The sequence below is a fragment of the Triturus cristatus genome, chromosome 9, assembly GCF_964204655.1.
Source record: "Triturus cristatus chromosome 9, aTriCri1.1, whole genome shotgun sequence".
NCBI classification, from domain to species: Eukaryota; Metazoa; Chordata; class Amphibia; order Caudata; family Salamandridae; genus Triturus; species Triturus cristatus.
In genome coordinates this window covers 1,265,180,708-1,265,208,677 of record NC_140592.1, presented here as the reverse complement: position 1 = coordinate 1,265,208,677, position 27,970 = coordinate 1,265,180,708, and the positions used below count along the sequence as shown (strand labels likewise).

The window sequence follows — 27,970 nt, the reverse complement described above, 5'->3', positions numbered from 1 at the left end:
AGAGACAGGGGGAGAGAGAGAGCGCGAGAAAGAGAGAGAGTGCGTGAGAAAGAGAGAGAGCGCGTGAGAAAGAGAGACAGCGCGTGAGAAAGAGAGAGAGCGCGTGAGAAAGAGAGAGAGCACGCGAGAGAGAGCGAGCGCGAGAGAGAGAGAGCGAGCGCGAGAGAGAGAGAGCGAGCGCGAGAGAGAGAGCGAGCGCGAGAGAGAGAGAGCGAGCGCGAGAGAGAGAGAGCGAGCGCGAGAGAGAGCGAGCGCGAGAGAGCGAGCGCGAGAGAGAGCGAGCGCGAGAGAGCGAGCGCGAGAGAGAGAGCGAGAGAGAGAGCGAGAGAGAGAGCGAGAGAGCAGCGCGAGAGAGAGGCGCGCGAGAGAGCAGCGTGAGAGAGAGAGCGCGCGAGAGAGAGAGGCGCACGAGAGAGGCGCGTGAGAGAGGCGCGCGAGAGAGAGCGAGCGAGAGAGGCGCGCACACGAGAGAGAGGCGCGCGCACGAGAGAGAGGCGTGCGCGAGAGAGAGAGAGAGGCGCGCGCACGAGAGAGAGGCGTGCGCGAGAGAGAGAGAGAGCGCGAGAGAGCGCGAGAGAGAGCGAGAGCGCGAGAGAGAGCGAGAGCGCGAGAGAGAGCGCGAGAGAGAGAGCGCGAGAGAGAGAGCGCGAGAGAGAGAGCGCGAGAGAGAGAGCGCGAGAGAGAGAGCGCGAGAGAGAGAGCGCGAGAGAGAGCGCGCGAGAGAGAGAGCGCGAGAGAGAGCGCGCGAGAGAGAGCGCGCGAGAGAGAGAGAGAGAGAGAGAGAGCGAGAGAGCTCGCGAGAGGCGCGCGCACGAGAGAGAGCGCCCGCGAGAGAGAGAGAGAGAGAGCGCGAGAGAGAGAGCGCGAAAGAGAGCGCGAAAGAGAGCGCGAAAGAGAGCGCGAAAGAGAGCGCGAAAGAGAGCGCGAAAGAGCGCGAAAGAGCGCGAAAGAGCGCGCGAAAGAGCGCGCGAAAGAGCGCGCGAAAGAGCGCGCGAAAGAGCGCGCGAAAGAGAGCGCGAAAGAGAGCGCGAAAGAGAGCGCGAAAGAGCGCGAAAGAGCGCGAGAAAGAGAGCGAGCGAGAAAGAGAGCGAGCGAGAAAGAGAGCGAGAAAGAGAGCGAGCGAGAAAGAGAGCGAGCGAGAAAGAGAGCGAGCGCGAAAGAGAGCGAGCGAGAAAGAGAGCGAGCGCGAAAGAGAGCGCGAAAGAGCGCGAGAAAGAGAGCGAGCGCGAAAGAGAGCGAGCGCGAAAGAGAGCGAGCGAGAAAGAGAGCGAGCGCGAAAGAGAGCGAGCGCGAAAGAGAGCGAGCGCGAAAGAGAGCGAGCGCGAAAGAGAGCGCGAAAGAGAGCGCGAAAGAGAGCGCGAAAGAGAGCGCGAAAGAGAGCGCGAAAGAGAGCGCGAAAGAGAGCGCGAAAGAGAGCGCGAAAGAGAGCGCGAAAGAGAGCGCGAAAGAGCGCGAAAGAGCGCGAAAGAGCGCGAAAGAGCGCGAAAGAGAGCGCGAAAGAGAGCGCGAAAGAGAGCGCGAAAGAGAGCGCGAAAGAGAGCGCGAAAGAGAGCGAGAAAGAGAGCGAGAAAGAGAGCGAGAAAGAGAGCGAGAGAGAGAGCGAGAGAGAGAGCGAGAGCGCGCGAAAGAGAGAGAGCGCGAGAAAGAGAGAGCGCGCGAGAAAGAGAGAGCGCGCGAGAAAGAGAGAGCGCGCGAGAAAGAGAGAGCGCGCGAGAAAGAGAGAGCGCGCGAGACAGAGAGCGCGCGCGAGACAGAGAGCGCGCGAGACAGAGCGCGCGAGACAGAGCGCGCGAGACAGAGCGCGCGAGACAGAGAGCGCGCGAGACAGAGCGCGCGCGAGACAGAGAGCGCGCGAGACAGAGAGCGCGCGAGACAGAGAGAGCGCGCGAGACAGAGAGAGCGCGCGCGAGAAAGAGAGAGCGCTTGAGAAAGAGAGAGCGTGTGAGAAAGAGAGAGCGTGTGAGAAAGAGAGAGCGTGTGAGAAAGAGAGAGCGCGTGAGAAAGAGAGAGCGCGAGAAAGAGAGAGCGCGAGAAAGAGCCTGTGATGAACAGGGAGAGCTGGGGAGAGAGAGAGGGGAAAGAGCCTGTGATGAACAGGGAGAGCTGGGGAGAGAGAGAGGGTAAAGAACTTGTAATGAACAGGGGGAGGGAGAGCGCGAGAGAGAGAGCGCGCGAGAGCGAGCGCGAGAGAGAGAATGCTGAACAGGGAGAGCTGCAGAGAGGGAGAGACAGGGGGAGAGAGAGCGCGAGAGAGAGAGCGCGAGAGAGAGAGCGCGAGAGAGAGAGCGCGAGAGAGAGAGCGCGAGAGAGAGAGCGCGAGAGAGAGAGCGCGAGAGCGCGAGAGAGAGAGAGAGCGCGAGAGAGAGAGAGCACGAGAGAGAGAGAGCGCGAGAGAGAGAGAGCGCGAGAGAGAGAGAGCGCGAGAGAGAGAGAGCGAGAGAGAGAGCGCGAGAGAGAGAGCGCGAGAGAGAGAGCGCGAGAGAGAGAGCGCGAGAGAGAGAGCGCGAGAGAGAGCAGCGCGAGAGAGAGCAGCGCGAGAGAGAGCAGCGCGAGAGAGAGCAGCGCGAGAGAGAGCAGCGCGAGAGAGAGAGCGCGAGAGAGAGAGCGCGAGAGAGAGAGCGCGAGAGAGAGAGCGCGAGAGAGAGAGCGCGAGAGAGAGAGCGCGAGAGAGAGAGCGCGAGAGAGAGAGCGCGAGAGAGAGAGCGCGAGAGAGAGAGCGCGAGAGAGAGAGCGCGAGAGAGAGAGCGAGAGAGAGCGCGAGAGAGAGCGCGAGAGAGAGAGCGCGAGAGAGAGCGCGAGAGAGAGCGCGAGAGAGAGCGCGAGAGAGAGCGCGAGAGAGAGCGCGAGAGAGAGCGCGAGAGAGAGCGCGAGAGAGCGCGAGCGCGAGAGAGCGCGAGAGAGAGAGAGCGAGAGAGCGCGAGAGAGAGAGAGCGCGAGAGAGAGAGAGCGCGAGAGAGAGAGAGCGCGAGAGAGAGAGCGCGAGAGAGAGAGAGAGAGCGCGCGAGAGAGAGCAGCGCGAGAGAGAGCAGCGCGAGAGAGAGAGCGCGAGAGAGAGAGCGCGAGAGAGAGAGCGCGAGAGAGAAGAAAAAAGTCTGCAGAGAAAGAAAGAAAAAGAAAAGAAAAGTGTGATGAACAGGGAGAGCTGCAGAAAGAGAGAGAGAGAGAGAGAGAGAGAGAGAGAGAGAGAGAGAGAGAGAGAGAGAGAGAGAGAGAGAGAGAGAGATGAATAAGGGGAGTTACTAAAGCGAGAGAGAAGGAAAAAGACATGTGATGAATAGGGAAAGAGAAAGTGAGAGAGAAGAGGGAGCCTTGGATGAATTAGGAGAGCAAGCGTGCGTAGGAGCTGCACTGAGAGAGAGAAAAGAGCCGGTGATGTGGGGGGGGGAAGAGTGAGAAGGAAGAGTCCAAGATGTACACAGTAACAGACTGAGGAGAGAGGCTGTGCACAGACTGAGCTTGTGATGTACTATGGAACAGCCTGAAGCCAGTCTAAAGGACGGTTGGAGAGAGCCCGGGTGAGGAGAGTATGGGGAGACATGGTCATGTTGAGAAGTGGACACAGAAGGCATTTAAGTTCTGGAGTAATGTATGGAAGTCACACAGCACACGATACTGGGAAGCACATTTTTATTGATTGCCTTTCTAGAGAGCCGCACATGTCACGTTCATGCCATTTCAGAGAGCCTAGGCCAAATACAGCATGTATGAGCATCCAACAAGAAGGCACAAGTGAGGAAACCAGGCCCCAGAGCTCGATATCTCCCCTCGGGTCTGAGCCCAAGATTCATCATCTGCAGCAGAAAGAAGGCTGGTCTCAAGAAGGTACATTTCAAGGGTTTCAATTGAGAGAAGGTGCTCAGAGTCTGCTCCCAGATCTAGATGTCCTGTACACTGAGCCTTCTTCCTCCATGTCCGACACATCAAGGCTTGGCCTGGTGGCTCCTGGTGTACACAAAGAGTCCTTGCCATGGTACTAGTTACTTCATATTCCACCCTGTACTCCACCTAAAGCCAGCAATGGCACTTCAAGGTTTTTTTCTTCATGCTGAAGCGCTCATCCAGTTGATCCAGCTGTAGCTCGTCGATGAGTAGGAGGTTGGCGCTGCAGTTTACATTGCACTACTATAAAGCGGGGTCAATAAAAAGTTAAGATGGCACAGTGCCTACCCAGAGAGCTGCAGATCACAGGTTCAAATCCTAGGAAGGGCGACTCAGCCGTTTATTCTCAATAAAATTACTACAGTGGGCAAGAAATGTCGAGGTAATATCTAGACACAATGCAGTTGAAGATGCCTGCACCATAAATGATTATTACCATTACTGGTCAAGGAACAGCACAGATGAGCCCACCTATGGGCAGGAGCTCACCCGCATCCGCTCCATCCTCTGACCGACAAGGGACTGCTGTCAAAGTGTTGGGAATATGAGATTCTACAGGCTAAGAGTAGTGGTCTACAGCATTGAAAGTCCTCGCTGTGTCAGAAGTTTGACTACCGCTCCACATTATTTTTGCTCATTGTTCACCAACTGCGGCACCATTAATTGATAGGGTGTATCCAAATTACTACTCCTTTCACACAGGGGACTAATGCCCTTAGGAGCTTGCCATGAGAGTCCTAACAGATCTCAGGGTACAGCGTTTTACCTCAGTGGGGAGACCACATACATGTCTCCCAGGTACATTCTTGAGGCACGTTGTGACTGGGTCATGATTATGCGGTGTGTATGGGAGTGCCCGGGTGCATGAGGTATGGTATTTCACAACTGCGAGCCCCACACACCTTGCAGCTAGCCTCAAGGACAGAGTGCTCTGCAGGGTTTAGTGCTACTCACGGCTGCGGCCTCCCCTTCTCCCTGCTTGTCTCTATGTGCTACTACTCTTATTTCCCCTTGCCTGGAGATTCTTTAAGCCGGGTGTGACTGTCTGGCCTTGAATTCATGAAAAGGAAGAAGATCTTGTACTCAGTGGGCCTGAACAATGCCAATTACACTATGGAAATCAACATGTGGATAATGAACGTGGCCAAAGGATTTCACACTCAGGCAGGAGTTTAAGTGGGATGAAAAAACGGAGGGGCAGGGTCATCTCTCAAAGCGGCTTGGTCGACCTAAGTAAGGTCATGGCTTTAAAACCACGTAAGCTAAAAATCTGTGTGCCTCATGGCTAATATTTTTTGGCTTCTGTCATTGTATCCAGGTATATCATAAAGTATGTAAAATTACACCTAGAACAAGCCAGGCCTATTGGCTTCAATGATTATTAGTTTCATAAGATAAATTAGCAAAGACTATGGCTTCGTTGTATATCTAGGCTGTGAAAGAACCAAGTGCAGTGGCATCACATGCAGTGAAGGGTGGTACTGCTGCAGGGTTAGGTGGGGGTAACAATGGAGAGCCCAACAGAGACCCCACTCAGCGCCTGCTTTTTAGAACTGTCGGTGCTCAGCACTGGCAGGAGCCAGCCCACTTTAAGCCCTGAAATAGGTAAAGAGATGGACTGTCTATTTACACCCGGATCCTGTGTCCAGGTGAACTAGAGAGGACCCCCATCAACTGAACTCGACTAGCCAGTGGAACTCTAGAAGTTAATTAGCATCTAAAAGTGAAAGTTCCTCTGAAACTGGCTGCCCTTGAGCAAACGGAACTATGATAATACTAACTTCCCATTAAAGTTCAGGACATACGAGTGGACCCCTGTACTCTGTGTAACCCGACCCTCCAGCTTATCTAGTCTCCACTGCCACTGTCCTCGAGGTCACCAGGCCCTCCAGCTTATCCAGTCTTCACTGCCACTGTAGTCTTGGTAACCAGATCGATCACTTTAACCTGACTCTCCAGCTTATCCAGTGTTCACTACCACTGCATTCGATGTAACCTGACCCTTCAGCTTATCCAGTGTTCACTACCACTGCATTCGATGTAACCTGACCCACTTATCCAGTCTTTACTGCCACTGTTCTCGATCAAACCTGAAACTCAAGCTTATCCAGTCTTTACTGCCACTGTATTCGATGTGACCTGACCCTTCAGCTTATCCAGTGTTCCCTGCCTCTATACTCGAAGTAACCGGACCCTTCAGCTTATGTAGCCTTCACTGCCACTGTTCTAGATGTGACCTGACCCTTCAGCATATCCAGTGTTCACTGCCACTGTACTCAATGTAATATGACCATTCATCTAAGTCACAGTTCACTACCACTGTAGTCGATATAACCTGGCCCTTCAGCTCATCCACTGTTCCTGCCTCTGTACTCAACCTATCCAGTGTTCACTGCCTCTGTACTCAACCTATCCAGTGTTCACTGCCTCTGTTCTCAATGTAACCGGATACTTCAGCTTATCCCATCTTTACTGCCACTGTACTCAATGTAACCTGACCCTTCAAGTTATGTAGTTTTCACTGCCACTGTTGTCGATGTAACCTGGCCCTTCAGCTTAACCAGTGTTCACTGCCACTGTACTCGATGTAACCTGACCCTTCAGCTTACCCTGTGTTCATTGCCACTGTAGTTAATGTAACCTGGCCCTTCAGCTTATACAGTCTTCAATATCACTTTTCTCATCAGCTTATCAAGTTTTGACTGTAATGTAATGTAATGTAATGTAATGTAAACAATTCTTATAGAGCGCAACTTACACCGGACGGTTTCTTGGCGCTAAGCACTTACTTGAGAAGAGGCAGAAAAAGAAAGAAGAGTGCTTATGTATAAATAAAGTGAAAGAGATGGGTTTTGAGAAGGGACCTAAAGTGAGGGTGAGAAGGAGAAAGTCTGATATCCAACGGGAGTGAATTCCAGAAGGAGGGAGCTAGAAAGGAGAATCTGAGGCCACCGTGTTTTTTGCGCCTAAACCTAGGCGTCTGGAGGAGCGCGTGATGAGAGGAGCGAAGGTGCCTAGAGGGAACATAGGGATGCAAGAGAGAAGAAATAAAAGAAGGACCAATACCGGCCAAAGATTTATGAATCAGACAGCCAAGTTTAAACTTGCAACGCTCCGATACAGGGAGCCAGTGCAAGGCTTTGAGCAGAGGGTGGACGTGAGAATGTTTGGGGCAGTGATAGATCAGGCGAGCAGCCTGATTCTGTATCAGCTGTAGTCTTAATTTGATACTGTGGGATGCCTACATACAGAACATTGGCATAGTCAATTCGGGAAATGACTAATGCCAGTAGTGCCAGGGTGAGGGCCTCGGTGGTCAAAAAATGGGCTATTTTCCGAATCTCCCTAAGCTGGAAGAAGCAAGAAGACACAGTGGCACTGACCTGGTGTTTCATAGAGAGATCGTGGGAAATGTAGACTCCCAGACTTTTCACCTTGTCAACCGGGCAGGGAGAGGGACCCAGAGAAGGGGGCCAAAACGTCGAGTTCCAGGGGTTGGATGGGCCTCCGACAAGAACAAGCTCAGTCTTGTCGGGGTTAAGCTTGAGGTGGTGAGCACCCATCCAATCACTGATATGACAGAGGGTGAGTTGGAAATCTTGAATCGCTTCGTCAGATGAGTCAAGGTTGAAAACAAGCTGAATGTCATCTGCATAATTAAATGCCGTGACATTCCTTCCCCGGAGGGAGCGAATGAGAGGAGTAAGATCCAAATTGAATAAAAGTGGTGACAAAGACGAGCCCTGTGGAACGCCGTAAGTAAGCCGCATTTTGTCAGCCGAAAACTGGGAGAGCCGCACAGATTGATGGCGGTTCGTCAGAAAGGAGCGCACCCAACTAAGGGCCGTCCCACTGATACCTGCCTCTTTGACACGGTCGGCCAAGATGGTATGGTCGACCGTGTCAAAGGCCGCCAAAAGGTCTAGGAGGATCAGGGCTTGACTGGTATTAGAGTCGGCACCTCTACGGAGTTCCTCCATGACAGAGAGTATAACTGCTTCCGTCGAGTGAGCAGGTCTAAACCCGGCTTGCTGGGAGTCTAAGAAGTTAGACTCTTCAATAAAAGAGGTGAGGACTCCAGTCACGTGAGTCTCAAGTACCTTACTCAAGTAAGGGAGGAGGGAAATAGGGCGAAAATTGCCCATAACTGTAGGGTCGGCATTAGGTTTTTTTAATACAGGAACCACCTCAGCATTCTTAAACTGACTAGGCACCTCACCGAACAGAAGAGAGTTGTTCAGGAGGGCTAGTGGAGGGGTGGGGCAAGCCGAAAAGGCAGCACGGAGGATCGCAGGAGGGCAGCAATCGATGGGAGAGCCAGATGAGACTTTGTTAAGCAGGGAAAGAAAGTCGCATTCTAGTATAGGGGGAAACTGAGTAAGGGAGTGGGGATTAGAAAAGGGAGTAATATCAGTAGGGAACATCACCGGGGATCCAGAGAGGATACTGTGTTTGATTTTACAGATTTTATCAATAAAAAATTGATTGAGGGAATCACAGAGAGCCTGAGATGGGAGGGGTTTGAGGGTCACCCTATCAGGATGTGAGAGCTCCTCCACAATAGCAAAAATTTCTTTTGATTTTTGTGCAGAGTTAAGAATTTTGGTAGAAAAGTAGGCCTTTTTTGCAGCTGAAATGGCCCGTTTATATTCGCCGGAGAGTTTTAGGAATTGTAGCTTTTCTGAGTGATCGTAGTTTCTGCGCCAACGGCGCTCGGCTTGGCGGAGTCCCAATTTTAGAGATTTGAGGCTGTCCGAGAACCATCGATGTGCGTCATGGGGACGCTTAGTTCTAATTATCTTAAGGGGGGCAACCTTATCGCTGGCGGACTCCAGCCATTTAGCAAGTGCGACTTCTTGGGAGTCTATGGAGCCGGAACTGGGCAGAGCCGAGGATGTTAGAGATGTAAAAAATGTGTCAAGGTTTGCTTTATTCCAATTGCGGGCCAAGAGGCTAGGGCCTCAGCTGCGGGAAGGCGGTGGAGGGACCAAAAGGGAAAAAGAAATTAAAAAGTGATCCGACCAATGACAAGGTGTAATTGTGAGCGACTTAATACCTAGATTATAGGTCCACACTTGATCAAGAGTGTGGCCCTTAGAGTGAGTAGCCATATGGATATGTTGGAGGCCGTTGAGCCCAGTTAATAGGTCGGTAAAAGCCAGAGAGGAAGAGCATTCAGAGGCGTCTGATGGCCAGTAGTTGAAATCTCCCAGAACCAGAAGTTTGGAGTAGTTGATAATAAGCTGGGAGAGTAAGTCGCCAAAGAGCAAAGAAAAATTTGGCATAGGTTGGGGGGGGACCGGTATACCAAGACGCAGGTAAGAGGAGACACCGAGGATTCAAAACGAATAACTAGGTAGTCGACCTGAGGGATATCGGGTAGGGAAAGGGAGGTAAACCTAAGGGGAAGTTTAATAATGGCGGCAACGCCGCCACCCGGTTTCCCAGCTGGGCGGTTGGCTTGAAGAATATAATACCAAGGTGGAATGGCTGCCAAAATGTCACGGGAGGAATCCTCGTTCAGCCAAGTCTCAGTTATAAGTAGGATATCTGGTCGGTCTACGTCCAGAAGGTGGCATATGTCAAGTTGATGACGGACTAACGACCGAGTGTTAAGATATATAATTGCTAATTCCATGTTGGCAGGAGCCTGAGCAGGCAGGGATAAGGAGGGAGGGGAAGTAACTATATGTCCAGAAACAAGGGAAGATGGGAGGGTCCGGAACTCAGGGAAAGTCCTGCGGGCTTGTAGAATGCCAAGTTGTTTAAGTTTTAACTGACTAGTAGCGGCCAGCGGCCGGGATATGTGTAGGGAGATTAAGTCCCTAGGAGAGTAGGATATAAGTTGGGCAGAGTAACAGGCCCCGGGCCCCGGCCGGCCGCGGACGGGCGCAGACGGGCTTGCCTTAGGCGCGCCTTTGGCGCGCCAGCGGCGCGCCCGCTGCGCGCGGCCGCGTCGTTCTTGAAATAGCGGAGGTGCGTGGCGCGCGCGTGACTACCACTGCATTCAACCTTTTAGCTTATTCCGTGTTCACTTTTTAGGTCTCGCCTACACAGCGCGTATGCACTGCGTAGGAGGAGACCTCTTGAAATGGATTTGCTTTTTCGCCCAAAATCGTGCACGCTTTGCATTGCTTTCAATGGCAATCTGTGCATGTTTGGCGATTCCCTTGCGGGAGCGAGCTTTGGCGACATCGGTTTGTAATTAACTTTCAAACAGATGGTGCCCCTGCTCGCTCCTGCAAGGGGAACGGTGTGTGTGCTCTCGGCTGCACTCCCCCCACCCCTCCCACTTGTTTACCGAGCATCACAGGTGCAGGGGCCATATGTTCTTTCGTGGCCTCGGCGCTTGTGTTTCAGCGCTTGTTTAATTCTGGAATTTTATTTTAGTGACAATGCAGGACTGGCTACTTAGATATTGAGTAGTCATGCTTTTCACCGGCTGTCTGCCTCCTTTAAAAAGTTGTGCTTTCATATACAGGCTCCAACTTTTTGCTACGCTTTCATCTTGTGTGCTTCCTGAGTGCTTATTGTGTCTGCTCACCTTCAAACTTCACTCTTTCGGCCCATTGAGGTGTTCGGCTGTTCTCCTCGGTGGCATTCTGATTGAAAGAGATCAATATTTACTCAGTCTTAAAGGGCTGTTGAAAAGTCAGCTAACAACAAACTGCTCGTCAGCGAAGCCCCCGTCTAATCTCGGGTTCACACAGAGTTCACGCAGAGTGACGCTGGTGACCCCCGCGGCTCGCGCCCAGTCCCAGGCTGAGAGCTGCCGTCCCAGGGCCGAGACGCGCGGTTTTCTCACACTCTGCAGCACGCTTCTGTAAACACGCGGCCCGAGGATTTCTGCAGCAAGGGAAAATATGTGCTCACTGTACTCTTTCTGTTGTGTGACCTCTCCTATGCTTTCCACTTTTAGCGGAATTCACAAAACATTTTTTTTCGTTCTAATAATTGTACGTCCTTTGCAGTTGATGAAAATAAATTAGGGGTGGCACTATAGAAGTAGAAGGTAACTGACTTTGATAAAGATTTACAACTTTCCTGTTCGGGTGATCCATCCATCTGCTTTTTCACTATGCAAGTTGTACTCTAGTAGCGCTAAGAAGCCTCAAATGGCAGTAAAGAGCTCTACAACACTCGCTAACACGAACATTAATTAACAAGGCGCTGGAAGTCTGCTTTGGCAGCAAATAGTACGTGTAATTCAAGGTTTGCCTCTTTTTTTTTTTGCACACTTATATAGCACGAACTCGACCCAAAGGTCTCTGTTCCCTATATGGTCTTCATTCACTCCAGATTCTTACATAATGGAAAGATAAGAGGCGGGTGTGCCTTGTGCGTGTTGAGCACTTCGACTAGATCTCGCCAGCGCAACCCTCTGTATAAAGCAGAGCTGAATTCGTCTAGCGCTTAGAAGCTTCGTGCTGACCCGCTCGTAGGTCTGGTATGCTTTGTGGGTATAGGTCCGTCTGTCCTGGCACTCCTTGTAACCACATGATCAGGTTTCCCCGTGTGCATGTGTGTGTGTGGAAAAAAACTCATTTCAAGACTAACTTGCCCCCGACCAGCTAAAAGAGAGCGATAACTCAGTGGGTTAATGCACTGCCACATTAAATCCTATGGCCATGGAATTAATTGATTCATAAACCGCTAGCGTGCTGGCCGACTCCAGGCGCTTTCGGCAGACGAGGGGGAAGTAATGGGTTGTGAAAAAGGCATGTCTCAGGCACTCTTTGCTGTTGGAAATGAGAGGATGTGGCATAACGGTCAGAGCTGGTACTTTGGTCCTGGGGAAAGAGGTTCCAGTCTCGGCGTCAGCTCAACATCCTGTGATCCTGGGCAAATCACTTACTTGCCCAATTCCTGTATATATGTGACTTTGTGTAATGTAACTGGTGCTCATTTAAAGCGCTGCAATACCTTCGGGTCGAGCTTTCGCTACATTAAAAATGCAAAAATAAATTCTAGTCGAAACTAAACTGGCTCAACACTTATAAGGTCCCAAAAGGCGAGAACTATTGGCTATGCCAATGCTGATTATTTCAAGGAGGCTACGCAGGGGAGCATAGGAAGGCTAAGTCCAGAGCCAGACCCTTTGGCCGGTCTTCCTTTGAGGGGTAATACTCACTCTCTCTGGACCAAGACTTTCATATTGATGCACCTAAAACAAGTAGATAGCCCCAAGGGTAAAGCCTGCCTTAATCAGTCAGCACCAAAGCCCAACACTTCAGAGGGCTGACATGAAGACGAATAAAGCTCTCAAGAGGAGTAGACCAACCAGAGATTCCCTGCGGTTAGCCACCCAATGGCAACATGAAAGCGGCATGCCTCGGCCGCATTCCTGCTCGGAAGCGCAACAACCTGCATTACTGCACACCCCAGCCTGAGACGCTCTTTTCTTCTGCTATGCTGAGGTCAATGTGATTCTGAGTGCCTGTACTACTGCCAATTGTTGTACACACCCTGAGGCTATGACCCTGTAGCCTTGCACTGCAGAGGCTCAGGATTTCACCCCTGAACTAGAGTGCACCTTTTCTGCCGCTATGTACATAGTTGTGCAAGCCCGTGCCTCCGAACCTCTCCTTAGATTGGTCAATACATCGATTCTTTAAGTGCCACTGATACCGAGATGAGGCCAAAGCTGGCAGACGCAGCACTGCCGCTCTGAACACCACCAGCCCACGAGGTCCTGTGCTCATCCATTGAAGCTCTCGCTCAACCACTGCCTGACCCCTAGCTGGCGCCAAGCAAACCAGTCCCTTCATGAGGCCAAAGTGGCGTCATGCTGTGTGATATGGCAATAGAGAACTGAATTAGGTATACAACTGTGCACACCGAGAGCTCTGAAAGGCAGACATTGGGCCTGCTGTAGTCAACTGTTAATCATCTGTGTGTCCCTAGTTAATGTGTGCACCTTCATCCATAGCACAGAAGAGATTGCTTCTATATACATACTTTCAGAAACAGTTTAACACCATAAAATTAAGAGTTAATAATCAAATTTTCCTTATCTACAGACTCATATCTTTCTTAAAAATGCTAATTTAACCAGACACTGTATTTATTGTGAGCTATGTGCGCCTGAACTAGACAATATATCCCACATCACATTCAGAGTGTAAGTTGTGACAGCAAACCTTCAATATCCCCTAAAAGTTTAAGCATAGAGAACAGGATCTGAGCGACTCAGTGAGCTCGAAGTACCACCTGATTCCTTGAGCCTCCAAAGGCGCTGGCAAAAGTTTGCACTGAGATGCCTCACTGTCCTCGAGTCACACAAACCCTGGAAAACTGACCAGACAAACAAGTTGCTTATATTTGGTAACGCGGTTCCTGGAGAATACTATAGCCACAGATTCCCCATCTTTAAAACATTCACAGGCGCCAGATTGGATCCAGAACTTTTCATAGCAGTGTTCCCACGCGCCACAAGGTGTTGCGAAGTGTCTCTACCTGGACTTTGTTCAGCCTCGTAGAAAAGACACGTGAAAGAGGCAAGTTCAGTTTTTTGCTTGATTCGTCCGGTATCCGTGCACAGCTATCTAATTCTGGACCTTGTTATATGTGAAAAGAGACCATGCCATGAAACAGGAAGTTGGGAGAGCAGTAAAGAATTAGCAGTTAAGATGATCCACAAGAAAAAGTATTACAGAATGTAAGTAACTTGTTCTTAGGATGGATATTTCTAATAGATTGCTTACCTTTAGAAGATATACCAAAGCAGTAACCCCCAAAGGGTCAGGGTCTGTGGAGAAAGATCAGACCAAAAAGTTCTGCAAGACCGAAAGGGTAAAAGGGCCAAGATGTAGGAGTACATTTTTTTTTTAAGTTCCACTCCCTTGAAGCATCATCCTCCAAGCTGCCCTTAGCGGCACACAACGATTCTTTAGGAGAGTGGATGCAATATGTTCTACCAGATTGGCAGTCCATCACATCCAATAGATTGGTCCTTTAGATCATCCAGCAAGGTTATTCCCTCCCATTCCTTTCTGACTCACCACAGTTTTAGCTCGCATCAGAGTAGCTCTCAGAGGATCACTTGTCTTACTGACCCATGGTTGGTCTGCCCTGCATCTGCAGGACTGGATGATTGTCCTTTGCATAAAGATTGCTTTGCATTGGCCAAGAAGCAGCCTCTGGAAGGACTGAGGGCTCATGCCACAATGGCCAAGCCAGCTAGCACCACTTTGGAACGAGGGGTCCCTGTTGTTGACATCTGCCAGGCTGCAAAGTGGCTTTCTAAGCACATGTTCACAAAGCACCAGTCCTTGACAGTCCGATCCGACTGTAAGGCCTTTTAATAGTTTTATATATAGCAAACTTGAACCTTAAGGGTATCAGAGCACTTTACAAATGTTCTGGATACAGGTAGAATAAACAGCAGCAGCATCAAGAACGTAACAGGAGTAACAGAAGCCCCAAAGAAATACCCTCATGGTCCACACTACAAAACCCAAGAACATAAACCTAATATGCAAGAAATAAACATGAGTAAATAATATGGGATATATATCGTGTCCGGGAGTAGAGTTCACCGTAGTGACTCAAAGGATGTGTGCAGAACTACATGTACCAGAATCCTCTTGGCTGATCTATGCCCAGCCAATGGAGAAAGGCTCACCACTCTGATGCTGAATCATACCAGCTCAAATACAAGTGCTGGAAGTCTGGTCCATCCAAGGTAGGACAGCTGGAGTCGGAGATAAACCCCAGGGAGTCGGAAGGAAGCCCTTACAGCCTGCACTCCCTGTGAGAGAGCACATCAGAGGAGACCCTGCCTGGAGCCTACAATCCAGGGCTGGTCCTTGGTTACTGCTGCGACTACAAGGCCTTGACATGACTCCTTGAGAGAGACTGAAAGAAACGCCCTTGCAGACTGCACTCCCTGTGAGAGAGCACAGCAGAGGAGACCCTGCCTGGAGCCTACAATCCAGGGCTGGTCCTTGGTTACTGCTGCGACTACAAGGCCTTGACATGACTCCTTGAGAGAGACTGAAAGAAACGCCCTTGCAGACTGCACTCCCTGTGAGAGAGCACAGCAGAGGAGACCCTGCCTGGAGCCTACAATCCAGGGCTGGTCCTTGGTTACTGCTGCGACTACAAGGCCTTGCCATGACTCCTTGAGGGAGACTGAAAGAAACGCCCTGGCAGCCTGCACTCCCTGTGAGAGAGCACAGCACAGGAGACCCTGCCTGGAGCCTACAATCCAGGGCTGCTCCTTGGTTACTGCTGCGACTACAAGGCCTTGCCAGGACTCCTTGAGGGAGACTGAAAGAAACGCCCTTGCAGCCTGCACTCCCTGTGAGAGAGCACAGCACAGGAGACCCTGCCTGGAGCCTACAATCCAGGGCTGCTCCTTGGTTACTGCTGCGACTACAAGGCCTTGACATGACTCCTTGAGGGAGACTGAAAGAAACGCCCTTGCAGCCTGCACTCCCTGTGAGAGAGCACAGCACAGGAGACCCTGCCTGGAGCCTACAATCCAGGGCTGGTCCTTGGTTACTGCTGCGACTACAAGGCCTTGCCATGACTCCTTGAGAGAGACTGAAAGAAACGCCCTTGCAGCCTGCACTCCCTGTGAGAGAGCACAGCACAGGAGACCCTGCCTGGAGCCTACAATACAGGACTGCTCCTTGGTTACTGCTGCGACTACAAGGCCTTGCCATGACTCCTTGAGGGAGACTGAAAGAAACGCCCTGGCAGCCTGCACTCCCTGTGAGAGAGCACAGCACAGGAGACCCTGCCTGGAGCCTACAATCCAGGGCTGCTCCTTGGTTACTGCTGCGACTACAAGGCCTTGCCAGGACTCCTTGAGGGAGACTGAAAGAAACGCCCTTGCAGCCTGCACTCCCTGTGAGAGAGCACAGCACAGGAGACCCTGCCTGGAGCCTACAATCCAGGGCTGGTCCTTGGTTACTGCTGCGACTACAAGGCCTTGCCATGGCTCCTTGAGGGAGACTGAAAGAAACGCCCTGGCAGCCTGCACTCCCTGTGAGAGAGCACAGCACAGGAGACCCTGCCTGGAGCCTACAATCCAGGGCTGGTCCTTGGTTACTGCTGCGACTACAAGGCCTTGCCATGGCTCCTTGAGGGAGACTGAAAGAAACGCCCTTGCAGCCTGCACTCCCTGTGAGAGAGCACAGCAGCGGAGACCCTGCCTGGAGCCTACAATCCAGGGCTGCTCCTTGGTTACTGCTGCGACTACAAGGCCTTGACATGACTCCTTGAGGGAGACTGAAAGAAACGCCCTTGCAGCCTGCACTCCCTGTGAGAGAGCACAGCACAGGAGACCCTGCCTGGAGCCTACAATCCAGGGCTGGTCCTTGGTTACTGCTGCGACTACAAGGCCTTGCCATGACTCCTTGAGAGAGACTGAAAGAAACGCCCTTGCAGCCTGCACTCCCTGTGAGACAGCACAGCAGCGGAGACCCTGCCTGGAGCCTACAATCCAGGGCTGCTCCTTGGTTACTGCTGCGACTACAAGGCCTTGACATGACTCCTTGAGGGAGACTGAAAGAAACGCCCTTGCAGCCTGCACTCCCTGTGAGAGAGCACAGCACAGGAGACCCTGCCTGGAGCCTACAATCCAGGGCTGGTCCTTGGTTACTGCTGCGACTACAAGGCCTTGCCATGACTCCTTGAGAGAGACTGAAAGAAACGCCCTTGCAGCCTGCACTCCCTGTGAGAGAGCACAGCACAGCAGCGGAGACCCTGCCTGGAGCCTACAATCCAGGACTGCTCCTTGGTTACTGCTGCCACTACAAGGCCTTGCCATGACTCCTTGAGGGAGACTGAAAGAAACGCCCTTGCAGCCTGCACTCCCTGTGAGAGAGCACAGCAGCGGAGACCCTGCCTGGAGCCTACAATCCAGGGCTGGTCCTTGGTTACTGCTGCGACTACAAGGCCTTGCCATGACTCCTTGAGGGAGACTGAAAGAAACGCCCTTGCAGCCTGCACTCCCTGTGAGAGAGCACAGCACAGGAGACCCTGCCTGGAGCCTACAATCCAGGACTGCTCCTTGGTTACTGCTGCGACTACAAGGCCTTGACATGACTCCTTGAGAGAGACTGAAAGAAACGCCCTGGCAGCCTGCACTCCCTGTGAGAGAGCACAGCAGAGGAGACCCTGCCTGGAGCCTACAATCCAGGGCTGCTCCTTGGTTACTGCTGCGACTACAAGGCCTTGACATGACTCCTTGAGAGAGACTGAAAGAAACGCCCTTACAGCCTGCACTTCCTGTGAGAGAGCACAGCACAGGAGACCCTGCCTGGAGCCTACAATCCAGGGCTGGTCCTTGGTTACTGCTGCGACTACAAGGCCTTGACATGACTCCTTGAGAGAGACTGAAAGAAACGCCCTTGCAGCCTGCACTCCCTGTGAGAGAGCACAGCACAGGAGACCCTGCCTGGAGCCTACAATCCAGGGCTGCTCCTTGGTTACTGCTGCGACTACAAGGCCTTGCCATGGCTCCTTGAGGGAGACTGAAAGAAACGCCCTTGCAGCCTGCACTCCCTGTGAGAGAGCACAGCACAGCACAGGAGACCCTGCCTGGAGCCTACAATCCAGGGCTGCTCCTTGGTTACTGCTGCGACTACAAGGCCTTGACATGACTCCTTGAGGGAGACTGAAAGAAACGCCCTTGCAGCCTGCACTCCCTGTGAGAGAGCACAGCACAGGAGACCCTGCCTGGAGCCTACAATACAGCGAGGCTCCTCTTCTGTAACGGAGGAGTCTCGCCCCCGCTGCCTGCACCCTCAAATACTTGAAAAATAAAACGGGTTTTAAAGGCGTTTTATCATCATTTATTTTCCTTCTAAGTGTGCTGAGTCTTGGGGGCGGGGCCAGGGGATGACAGACACTGAGGGGGAGTGGTATGTACAGCCTTCTGTGCACATGTGGGTTTGGCTGGCCGTCTCAGGACAGCCAAACCGACATATGCACCGATGCGGTCTCCAACCCAAGCTGTGTTGCAGGGTTGAAGACAGCAGGCACAGTCTCACTGGGAGTGCAAATCAAGGACGCTCAGGCCAACCGGAACGCTTCTCCCATGCTGCATGAAAGCAGCATTAGGATTGGCTGCAGGGGATTCTGAGAGCCTGTCTGCAGAGGAGTAGAACAGCGCAATTTAATGGGCTGACGACAAGTTATTTTTGTTGTTGTAGTCCATTGCCCCCCCCCCCACCCCTCCCACACCACTCTGCCCTGACACCAGCCGCCACTGCAATCCAGGGCTTGTCTTTTGTTACTGCTGCCCCTACAAGGCTTTGCTATGACTCAGTCAGGGATCTGGGAGGAAGGCTTGTCAGCCTGCACCTCCTGTGGAATACAGTACAGCATAGGAGCCCTGCCTGCAGCCTACAATTCAGAGCTTGTCCTTGGTTACTGCTGTCCCTACAAGGCCTCGCTATGACTCAGGGAGGCTGCACGAAGAATGCCAGCCGCACAATTACCCAGCAGCAGCCGCAGTGCCAGTTAATGACGACCTGACCCTGCTAATCACACCGGAGTGGGAGACCCAGATAGACTCAGTTAAAGGGTAGAAGGAAAAGCCATTAGATGGATGGCACTGCAATTATTCCCTAGCTACAGCAGAATTAATCAGAGCCTTTTCAAAAATCTGGAAGCAAAGATAGGACGGGGCTGTGCAGGCACACGGTGCCCAGAGCTCCAATTAGGAAAGCTCCCTCCATCAGTCGCTTGAGCTGGCTTTGGCAGGGCTGGTTCTCTGCCAACATCTCGAGCAGAGACCGAAACCCAGGACTAACCTCTCTTCATCGCCCGTCACTTGTCAGCGCTGCTGCTGTAATTAGCACCGGCAAGCTCTCCAAATAGACATTATCAAATTAGGCTACAGACTGGGGGTAATTCAACAGAAACCTGCAATCCCACCGCTTCAGGATGCAAATGAGAGCCCTGTCCTCCCACTTGATGCCCGGCTCAGGACTCACTGCACTGTCACAAGTAAAGGAGCCAGAGATTACCCTGAACTATGTATGTAATGGAGCAGAGGCCTCCACATCAGGCCTTCTCCACAGGGTAGAGACGACCATGAACTAGGTATGTAAGAGAGCAGAGGCGCCCCATATCAGGCCTTCTCCACAGGGTAGAGACGACCATGAACTACGTATGTAAGGGAGCAGAGGCGCTCCACATCAGGCCTTCTCCACAGGGTAGAGACGACCATGAACTACGTATTTAACGGAGCAAAGGCGCTCCACATCAGGCCTTCTCCACAGGGTAGAGACGACTATGAACTACGTATGTAACGGAGCAGAGGCGCTCCACAGCAGGCCTTCTCCACAGGGTAGAGACGAAGATGAACTACGTATGTAACGGAGCAGAGGCGCTCCATATCAGGCCTTCTCCACAGGGTAGAGACGACCATGAACTACGTATGTAACGGAGGAGAGGCGCCCCATATCAGGCCTTCTCCACAGGGTAGAGACGACCATGAACTACGTATGTAACGGAGCAGAGACGATCCACATCAGGCCTTCTCCACAGGGTAGAGACGAACATGAACTACGTATGTAATGGAGCAGAGGCGATCCACATCAGGCCTTCTCCACAGGGTAGAAACGACCATGAACTACATATGTAGTGGAGCGCCTCTGCTCCGTATCAGGCCTTCTCCACAGGGTAGAAACGACCATGAACTACGTATGTAACGGAGCAGAGGCGCTCCACATCAGGCCTTCCCCACAGGGTAGAGACGAAGATGAACTACGTATGTAACGGAGCAGAGGCGCTCCACATCAGGCCTTCTCCACATGGTAGAGACGACCATGAACTACGTATGTAACTGAGCAGAGGCGCCCCACATCAGGCCTTCTCCACAGGGTAGAGACGACCATGAACTAGGTATGTAAGAGAGCAGAGGCGCCCCATATCAGGCCTTCTCCACAGGGTAGAGACGAAGATGAACTACGTATGTAACGGAGCAGAGGCGCCCCATATCAGGCCTTCTCCACAGGGTAGAAACGACCATGAACTACGTATCAGGGATGTGGAATTCCTATAGCCCGACGCCCGGGACATTTTGTTTGGGGTGAAGGGCAACATATTTTTCTGTGTATTTTGTCCTTGGGACAAGTAGGCCCAACCCCCTCCAGCACAAGCCCTTTGGCTGCCAGTTTACAATACTACATTATGTTATGTTATGTTAATAGCATTTATTACGCGCACAGCTGCCCCAGCTAAGGGGCGTCCTGGCGCGCGACAAGGTACAACACAACCAACACAAGACCACAGGAAAGCAACAGATTTAAAACAAGAAGGTTTTTAAGGATTTCCGGAATAACAAAAGATCGTTAATAGTACGGAGCTGAAGCGGGAGCGAATTCCATAACGCTGCAGCCTTCGCCCGGAAAGAGCGCCCACCAGCTCGGCAAAGCCTGAACCTTGGGACTACTGCAAGCGCCTGCTCCGAAGATCTTAATGCGCGAGTTGGTACATAACCGGAAATAAGATTGGAAAGAATCAGGGGAGCAGATCCTTTCAAGATTTTAAAAACCAAACATAAAACTTTAAAATGAATTCGCGACTTGATCGGCAGCCAATGCAATGCTCGAAGAGTGCTGGAGGCCGAGCAAGACCTAGGCAAGCCGACAATTGCTCTGGCAGCGGCATTTTGAACGCGTTGAAGCCGCACAATTTCTGCCTGATTGCTCCCTAACAGGAGCGAGCTGGGATAGTCCAGGCGTGATAAAACTGTTGCCTGCACTACCATCTGCCTGGTAGAGGGATCAAAAAACTTAAGGACAGGCCTTAAGCCCCGAAGGACACCAAAGCAACATGCCGCGGTTTTCTTGGAGTGCCCCACAAAGCTGAGAGTAGAATCCAGCCAAACTCCCAGGTTTCTCAACTCCATAACTGGAGTTGGAGCCACACCAAGTTCCGGCGGCCACCATCTGTCACCCCAGAGGTCCCTACCCTTCCCGACGATCATGACCTCGGTCTTCTTTGCGTTCAGCTGGAGACAGTTGGCCGTCATCCAACTAGCCACCGCCCTTAGCCCGTTCTGGAACTTGGGGGCATCCACATCGGTATCTCCACTGATGGAAACCGCCAGCTGAGTGTCGTCGGCATACGAGACCATATACATGCCCCATTGCTTGACGACATCAGCCAGCGGTCTCACATAGAGATTGAATAAAGTGGGACTCAGTGAGGAACCTTGCGGTACTCCCAAGTCCAGAGGATGGAATTTGGACTGATGGGGGGGTATGGCAACGCAGAAAGACCGGTCCGCGAGAAAGGAGCGGAACCACTGAAGGGCAAGCCCCGTAACGCCAATCTCTTCCAGGCGGTGCAGAAGGATACGGTGCGAGACCGTGTCGAAGGCGGCGCTCAGATCTAATAAAACTAGCGCCGCCGTCTGTCCCTGATCTAGCACCGACCGGAGGTGTTCAACCATGGCGAGAAGGGCAGTCTCCGTGCTATGCCCAGCTCGGAACCCATGCTGGGTCTCGTCCAGAATGTTAGCTTGAGTAAGATGGTCAGTAAGTGCCTGATTGACATGGGCTTCCATCAGTTTGGCCGGCCATGGGAGCAAGGAAATGGGCCGGTAGTTCTCCGGTCCCGAAGCGTCCAAGTTTGGCTTCTTCAGAATAGGAGAAACCACAGCACACTTCCATTTGGATGGAACCGTGCCCGTAGCCAATGAAGTATTAATCAAGGCACAAACCGTAGAAGACCCCACAAAAAACTGGTTCCTAAACAGGGCAGGACATACCGGATCCAACGGCGAACCAGATTTGACCTTCTGAGCCAAAATATCAAAAGCCTCGGATGAGAGTTGCGAAAAAGATGCCAGCATGGAACAGGCAGGGGCAGTCACCGCGGTCTTCTGAGCGAGCCCAGAACTTGGGAAGGCCCGGTAGATGTTCTGCACTTTTTCCAGAAAAAAAGAAGCTAGAGCTTCACAATGCGAAGTAGAGGCCGTGACTGTAGGAATGGAGCGCTTAGACAGCAGATCCTTAAGAGCTTTAAAAATAGTCTTAGATGGATTAGGGCTATTCTGGATCAGTGAAAGGCATTACCTGCAATTAAGGTAATATTTGTGTCCATGTGTTAATGCTGTTCAAACTTGTATTTATGGTTCATTAATGCAAAGCCTTTGTTATTAGGGTGAGCACTCCAAGTAAATGTTGTAAGCTCAGACTGCCCTTCTGACAGTGTTTTCAGTATAAAAATGTGTACATGCGTACACACGTTTTCAGTGTTTAGCAATATTGATGCTATGTATAATGCTCCATGAATGCTCTCTGATTAGATGCAAATATTTGCAGAAGCTTGAAAGCAAGATTGATGATTCTTTGCTTTCAAAATAAAAGGTTCACAAAAAATGCAAAAACATTTAGCTAAACTACTGTAAACTTTTAGGTATCATTTCTTTGCACCATCATTCAGTAAAATGTGTTGTTGTTTGCTAGTATTTCCCAAAAATATTCATAATTGAAAATCAGTGTAACCAGGTTTAATAAGAGTATGGGAAACAAAAACAAACAAGCATTGGTAAAGCAATTTGGTCTGAAATTATTGGTTAGCCTTTTGGTTTTGTCAATGTGTGACTTGTTATGGCATGGTTTTTGTAAAACCTTAATGGTGTGGAAGCTGCCGGGCCCTCACCATTATAACAAACATTGGCAAAAGCAAAACATTTTTGGTCTCAAAAAGCACACATTGCCACAATAGTTGCTTGCACTGAACAAAACAACTGTGTGTCGATATGCTCCTTGTGAAAGAACAGAATGCTGTCACTCACAGTGAAGCTAGCCGATAGAGAGAGACAGACAGAATTTTAATAAAACACAAAAGATCATGGTTAACACCAGACCTAATTGGAGGCCCAATTATTAAATGAAGTCTCAAAAGTGCACCCGTGACCTTGCATTAAGTGCAGATTTACGGCATTCGTGAATTCACATGACTTTACAGAAGTAAGCCAAGACGTAGTACTCCTAGAAAATATTTCTGATCTGCATTTAAGCATGAGCAAGTATGTAGATTTGCTCATGCGAAAATCGGAGTGTTTGCAAGTTTACTTTCCCTCCGACCACTTTTTTTCCCCCCAACCTTGGAAGAAGTATAATGTTTGCCATTGTCAGGAGTAAATTTCCAACCTTTCTCAGTATGGGAAAATATTAGAGAAGAGTTGGTGAAAACCCTTACAACATGCAAGTTATTAGGTTTGCACAGACTCAAAAGGTCATTCCAACCCTCAAACTGTTGCTTACCATTACCTTCAGCCCCAGTATGTAGAACTGCGGAAATGTGGCAACATAAGGGAATTGCTAGTATTCAAACCCTACTATGGAAGGAGCCCTGGCATAATCAGGGAGGCTGTTTCAGAGCTCTGATATAAGGAGATTGCTGCCATAACTTGTCGCCGCATTACATGGCACAAAAGAGAAAAGTGGATTTTGTTACAGGACAAGTAGATTTATGAAGCAGCTTGCCCTATGGACAAGTAGATATTTTATTAAATTCCACACCCCTGAGTATACTGGAAAGGCGTCCCTAACCTCATCCGGATCTGTCACACTTCCACCATGCTCATTCCCGATTTCATTATTATGCCCTGCCACCTGTTTTTGCCTCACCGTAACTGTTAAAACACACCCCAGCCATTTGTTATATTCATAAAACTCTTGCTTTTTAGCCACAAGGTTCCTTGGAATCTTTTGAGCCGTACATTCATTTCAGATATGTCCTAATTATGCAGGGATGTGAAATTCCTATAGCCCAACGCCCAGGACATATTGTTTGGGGTTACGGGCAACAAGTTTTAATGTGTATTTTGTCATTGGGACAAGTAGGCCCAACCCCCTACAGCACAAACCCTTTGGCTGCCAGTTTACAGTAACACATTATGGATCAGAGAAGGGCATTGTCTGCAGTTAAGGTAATATTTGTGTCCACGTGTCAATGCTTTTCAAACCTGTATATATGGTTCATTAATGCAAAGTCTTTATTAGGGTGAGCGTTTTAAGTAAATGTTGTAAGCTCGGACTGCACTACTGACAGTGGTTCCAGTATAAAAATGTGCCCACACTTTTTCAAAGTTTAGCAATATGAAGCTAAGTATAATGCTCCTAGAATTCTCTCTAATTGGATGCAAATATTTGCAGAAGCTTGAAAGCAAGATTGAGGAGTCTTTGCTTTCAAAATAAATTGTTCACAAAAAATGCAAGTAGGAAAAAATAAATCGCTAAACTACTGTAAGCTTGTAGGTACCATTTCTTTACAGCATCATTTAGGTGTTGATGCATGCTAGTATTACCCAAAGAAGATTCATAATGGAAAACCAGTGTAACCAGTTTCAATAGGATTTTGGAAACATAAAAATAAACAAGTATTGGCAAGGCCAGCAAGTCTTAAAATGGTGGTCAGCCTTTCCGTTCTGTCAATGTGTGACTTGTTTTGGCAATGTTTTTGTAAATCCTTATTGGTGTGGGAGCTGCTGGGCCCTCACCGTTATAACAAACATTGGTAAAAGCAAAAATAGTTTTTGGTCTCAAAAAGCACATATTTCCACAGTAGTTTGTGTAACTGAACAAAACTACATTGTGTGCTGATATGCTCCTTGTGAAAGAGCAGAATGATGTCACTCACCGTGAAGCCAGCCGATAGACCGAATTTACACAAACGGTCATGGTTAACGCCAGACCTAATTAGGGGCCTAATTATCAAAGAAAGTCTCAAAAGTGCACCCATGGTATATGCCCTTGCATTAAGTGCAGATATACAACTTTTGTGAATTCACAAGAGTTTACAGAAGTAGGCTAAGAAATAGTACTCCTAGAAAATATTTGTGGACTACATTTTAGCATGAGCAAATATGCATGTCTAGATTTGCTCACGACAAAAATCTGTGTGTTTACAAGTTTACTTTCCCTCCAATCACTTTTGTCCCAACCCTGGAAGAAGTTTCACATCTGCCATTGTCAGGAGTAAAGTTCCAACCTTTCTCGGTATGGGAAAAGATTATAGAATAGTTGGTGAAAACCCTTAAAACATGCAAGTTACTAGGTTTGCACAGGCCCAGGAACTATTGCATACCACTACCGTCAGCCCCAGTATGCAGATCTGCGGAAACGTGGCAACGTACGGGAATGGCTCATATTCAAACCATACTATGTTATGAGCCCTGGCATAATCAGAGAGGCTATATCAGAGCTCTTATCTAATGAGTTTGCTGCCATAATACGTCACCGCATTACATATAACAAAAGGGACAAGTGGATCTGGGGGTGGGGAGTGGGAAGGGGGTGAGGGAGTTAAATGCATATATACCAGTCACTGCTGCTTTTGTTATGGTTTTCTTTGTTCTTACGTATGCCATCTGTTTAAACGCCCAAGGTGAATGAACTGGAAAGGACCTTACACACTACCATGATGTTAACACACTGCTACTGAGCTGTAACCTCTGCGTTCTGTAATATGACTCCCATATCAAAGTTAACTTCGCTCCTGCGGGAGTGCTCCCCTTATCAATTAAGGTACAATCAGTATGCATGTGAGCCCAAAGATAGTATAAATCCAGATGTTGGTGAATGATCTCATGCACAACTGTACGTTTTCATATAAATTGCCTGTCATGGCTATGGAAAAACTAAAATCAATAAAAACAGATTTGAACCAAAAAAAAAAAAGGGACAAGTGGGTTTTGTTACAGGACTAGTAGATTTATGAAGCAACCTGCCCCACGGACAAGTCGATATTTTATTAAATTCCACACCCCTGACGTATGTAACGGAGCAGAGGCGCTCCACATCAGGCCTTCTCCACAGGGTAGAGACAACCATGAACTAGGTATGTAATGGAGCAAATGTGCTCCACATTCAGGCCTTTAATGGAGCAGAGGTGCAACACATCAGGCATTCTCCACAAGGTAGAGAAGACCATGACCTAGGTATATAACGCAGCAGAAGGGCTCCACAGCAGACACGTTTCCTAGAGCTCCTTGTCCGATGGCTGACGCAGCTAAAGCTAGTACTGGATGCTGCTACTTTAATCCTGGGGATCAGACCCAATTAAAAATGACTGAACACTTATTTCGGGAATTTGTAACTTGCCACAAAACAGGAAATTGCAAGACAATGGAAGAACATGACATCACCTACTATTCTTGACTAGTCAAGAAGGCTATTGACCATAGAAGCGATGGAAACACTAACAACGGATATACGAAATGAAAGAGCCAAGTTCGCAACAGGCTGGAAACCACTACTTGACTACTTTCAATCTACAGCACAAAAACTGCCCACTTACAACAAACAGTCGAAGCACTTTCACTATATTGGAAGCCCTGGTGGATGCACCAAAGAGAATCTAATGATTTTTAATAACCTGGTTGAGTCTGACACAGGGCACCCAATACACTCAATCCAAATTTTATTGGCACAGACCGACAACCAGAAGAAAAGTCCATCAGAACTTCCATTAAGAAAATGACATTCTTCTTAAGAGGATCAAGAACCAAACATTACAAAGGGCCTCGCCAGACCTGCAGGGGTCTCATTTTCAGAATTCATTCTCGAGGGAAGCTGGAAACAGCTCAGGGGTGGGGGTATATCAACCACTTACACTAGACTTAGAAATACCTTCCAGGAAAAGAAAGTTGAAAGTCAATATACGGACTGTGAGCAAAGATTTGTTGGTAGGTCAGATACAGGTTTTGAAGCAATGAAGCTGCAGAAAGCCGACATAGAAAGTAAGGGGGGGGGGGGGTAGGAAGGGCTAGAATTAGACAAGCATTTCAAAGAGTTGGCCAGTCAAGTTTTATCGAACGGCTTTAACCAAGATGAATAACCCACCAGAAACTGCAAAAATAAGTCAAATGAGAAGTTATTAATTCACAGTCCACAGTAATCCTATCAAAAAAACTGAGAAACTCATGCAAGGTCAGTTAATTTGAACCTGGAGAAGGAAGCCCATGGTGCAAGTTCCAACTGCTGCTCCTAAATACAAGGCACAGAAAGGCTCTCCCACAGCTCGCGGTAGCCAAGCGTGGTACGAAAACCCCAGCTTCATCCAGGCAACACAGGTGTCTAACATACATACGGGAGAAAAGCAGAAAACCGCAGACCTTGGACAGAACTATTCCTAAAGCAGCACTCAAAAGTTCATGACAGCAGCATTACCGGACCAAGAGGTCAAAAGATAGCAACGGCAGTTCATGTAAGTCCACAGAAAATATAACATGCATTAGAAGGGGTGTGCTACGTACCAGGTGAAACCAGATGCCACAGACATCTCAGCAACATTATGCGAGACCCTATGTAACAAGACCATATCTGTGACTGTCACCACTGAAGAATCACTTGCCTCCAAGGACTGGTAACATCTCCTGGCAAGCAGTGCTCTACTCAGATGTTTGAAGCACGGTCATACCTCAATGTCATGATGTCACACTATGGCAAATGCTGTGCCTTACGGAGGTAATATAACTTGGAATAATTTAAGAGACTATGATGAGGCATGATGTGGAATTTTAAATTCAATACTGATTTGAATATACAGCAGCGTTAGTTGCCACCTGCGAACAGTGAGGGCAAGCCTAATGGACTACGGAAGAAGTGACTATTCTGAATAACCATTGCATCCATGGAGAACAATCCTACAAGGGCCTCAGAATGGCTAGATTTCAGTTTACCAGTCTGGAAAAACCAGAAAACTAGCCTGTGTTCCAGTTTCAAGGAGTCTGCTTAGTGTTTTCCTCATGCATGGATTATCTACGCATGGGGCGAGTCAAAGACACTTCCCACTACGATGCAGTTTGAAGGGTGAAACCATAACTTAAGTTTCTCTGTACAATAGGTCATGAAGCTCAGCAGTCTTTACATCATAAATATCTGAGGAATCCCACAATAGACGTGCTAAGAGGAAAACTTTTTACCATTAAAGGTTTATCATAGATTATTAGCATTGAAAGTGCTCACTCAAATATAAAAGGGGGAAAAAAAAAATCACAGAAGAAGTAAAAAAGTAAAAAAGTAACTAGCTGCTACTCCCAGATGAAGTGGTGCTGCTGCAGAAGTATTTTGCAGGTACCAGAGGATAAACCTGCTTTACACTGAAGTGG

At 49.5% G+C, this 27,970-nt stretch overlaps 2 protein-coding genes across 2 annotated transcripts in view; one reads left to right on the top strand and one right to left on the bottom strand.

Moving 5' to 3' along the window:
• The window catches only part of ARHGAP5 (Rho GTPase activating protein 5), a 570,224-nt gene that overhangs the window by 432,450 nt on the left and 109,804 nt on the right, over nt 1-27,970 (bottom strand). The window lies entirely within an intron of this gene.
• The window catches only part of LOC146799731 (uncharacterized), a gene marked incomplete at its 5' end in the record, with an annotated part of 38,436 nt that overhangs the window by 1,812 nt on the left and 8,654 nt on the right, over nt 1-27,970 (top strand). The window contains 3 exons of the mRNA XM_085627532.1: nt 1,129-1,451; nt 1,489-1,645; nt 2,921-3,000. Coding sequence (XP_085483658.1) covers nt 1,129-1,451; nt 1,489-1,645; nt 2,921-3,000 — 560 coding nt within the window. The remainder of the gene's footprint in view (nt 1-1,128; nt 1,452-1,488; nt 1,646-2,920; nt 3,001-27,970) is intronic.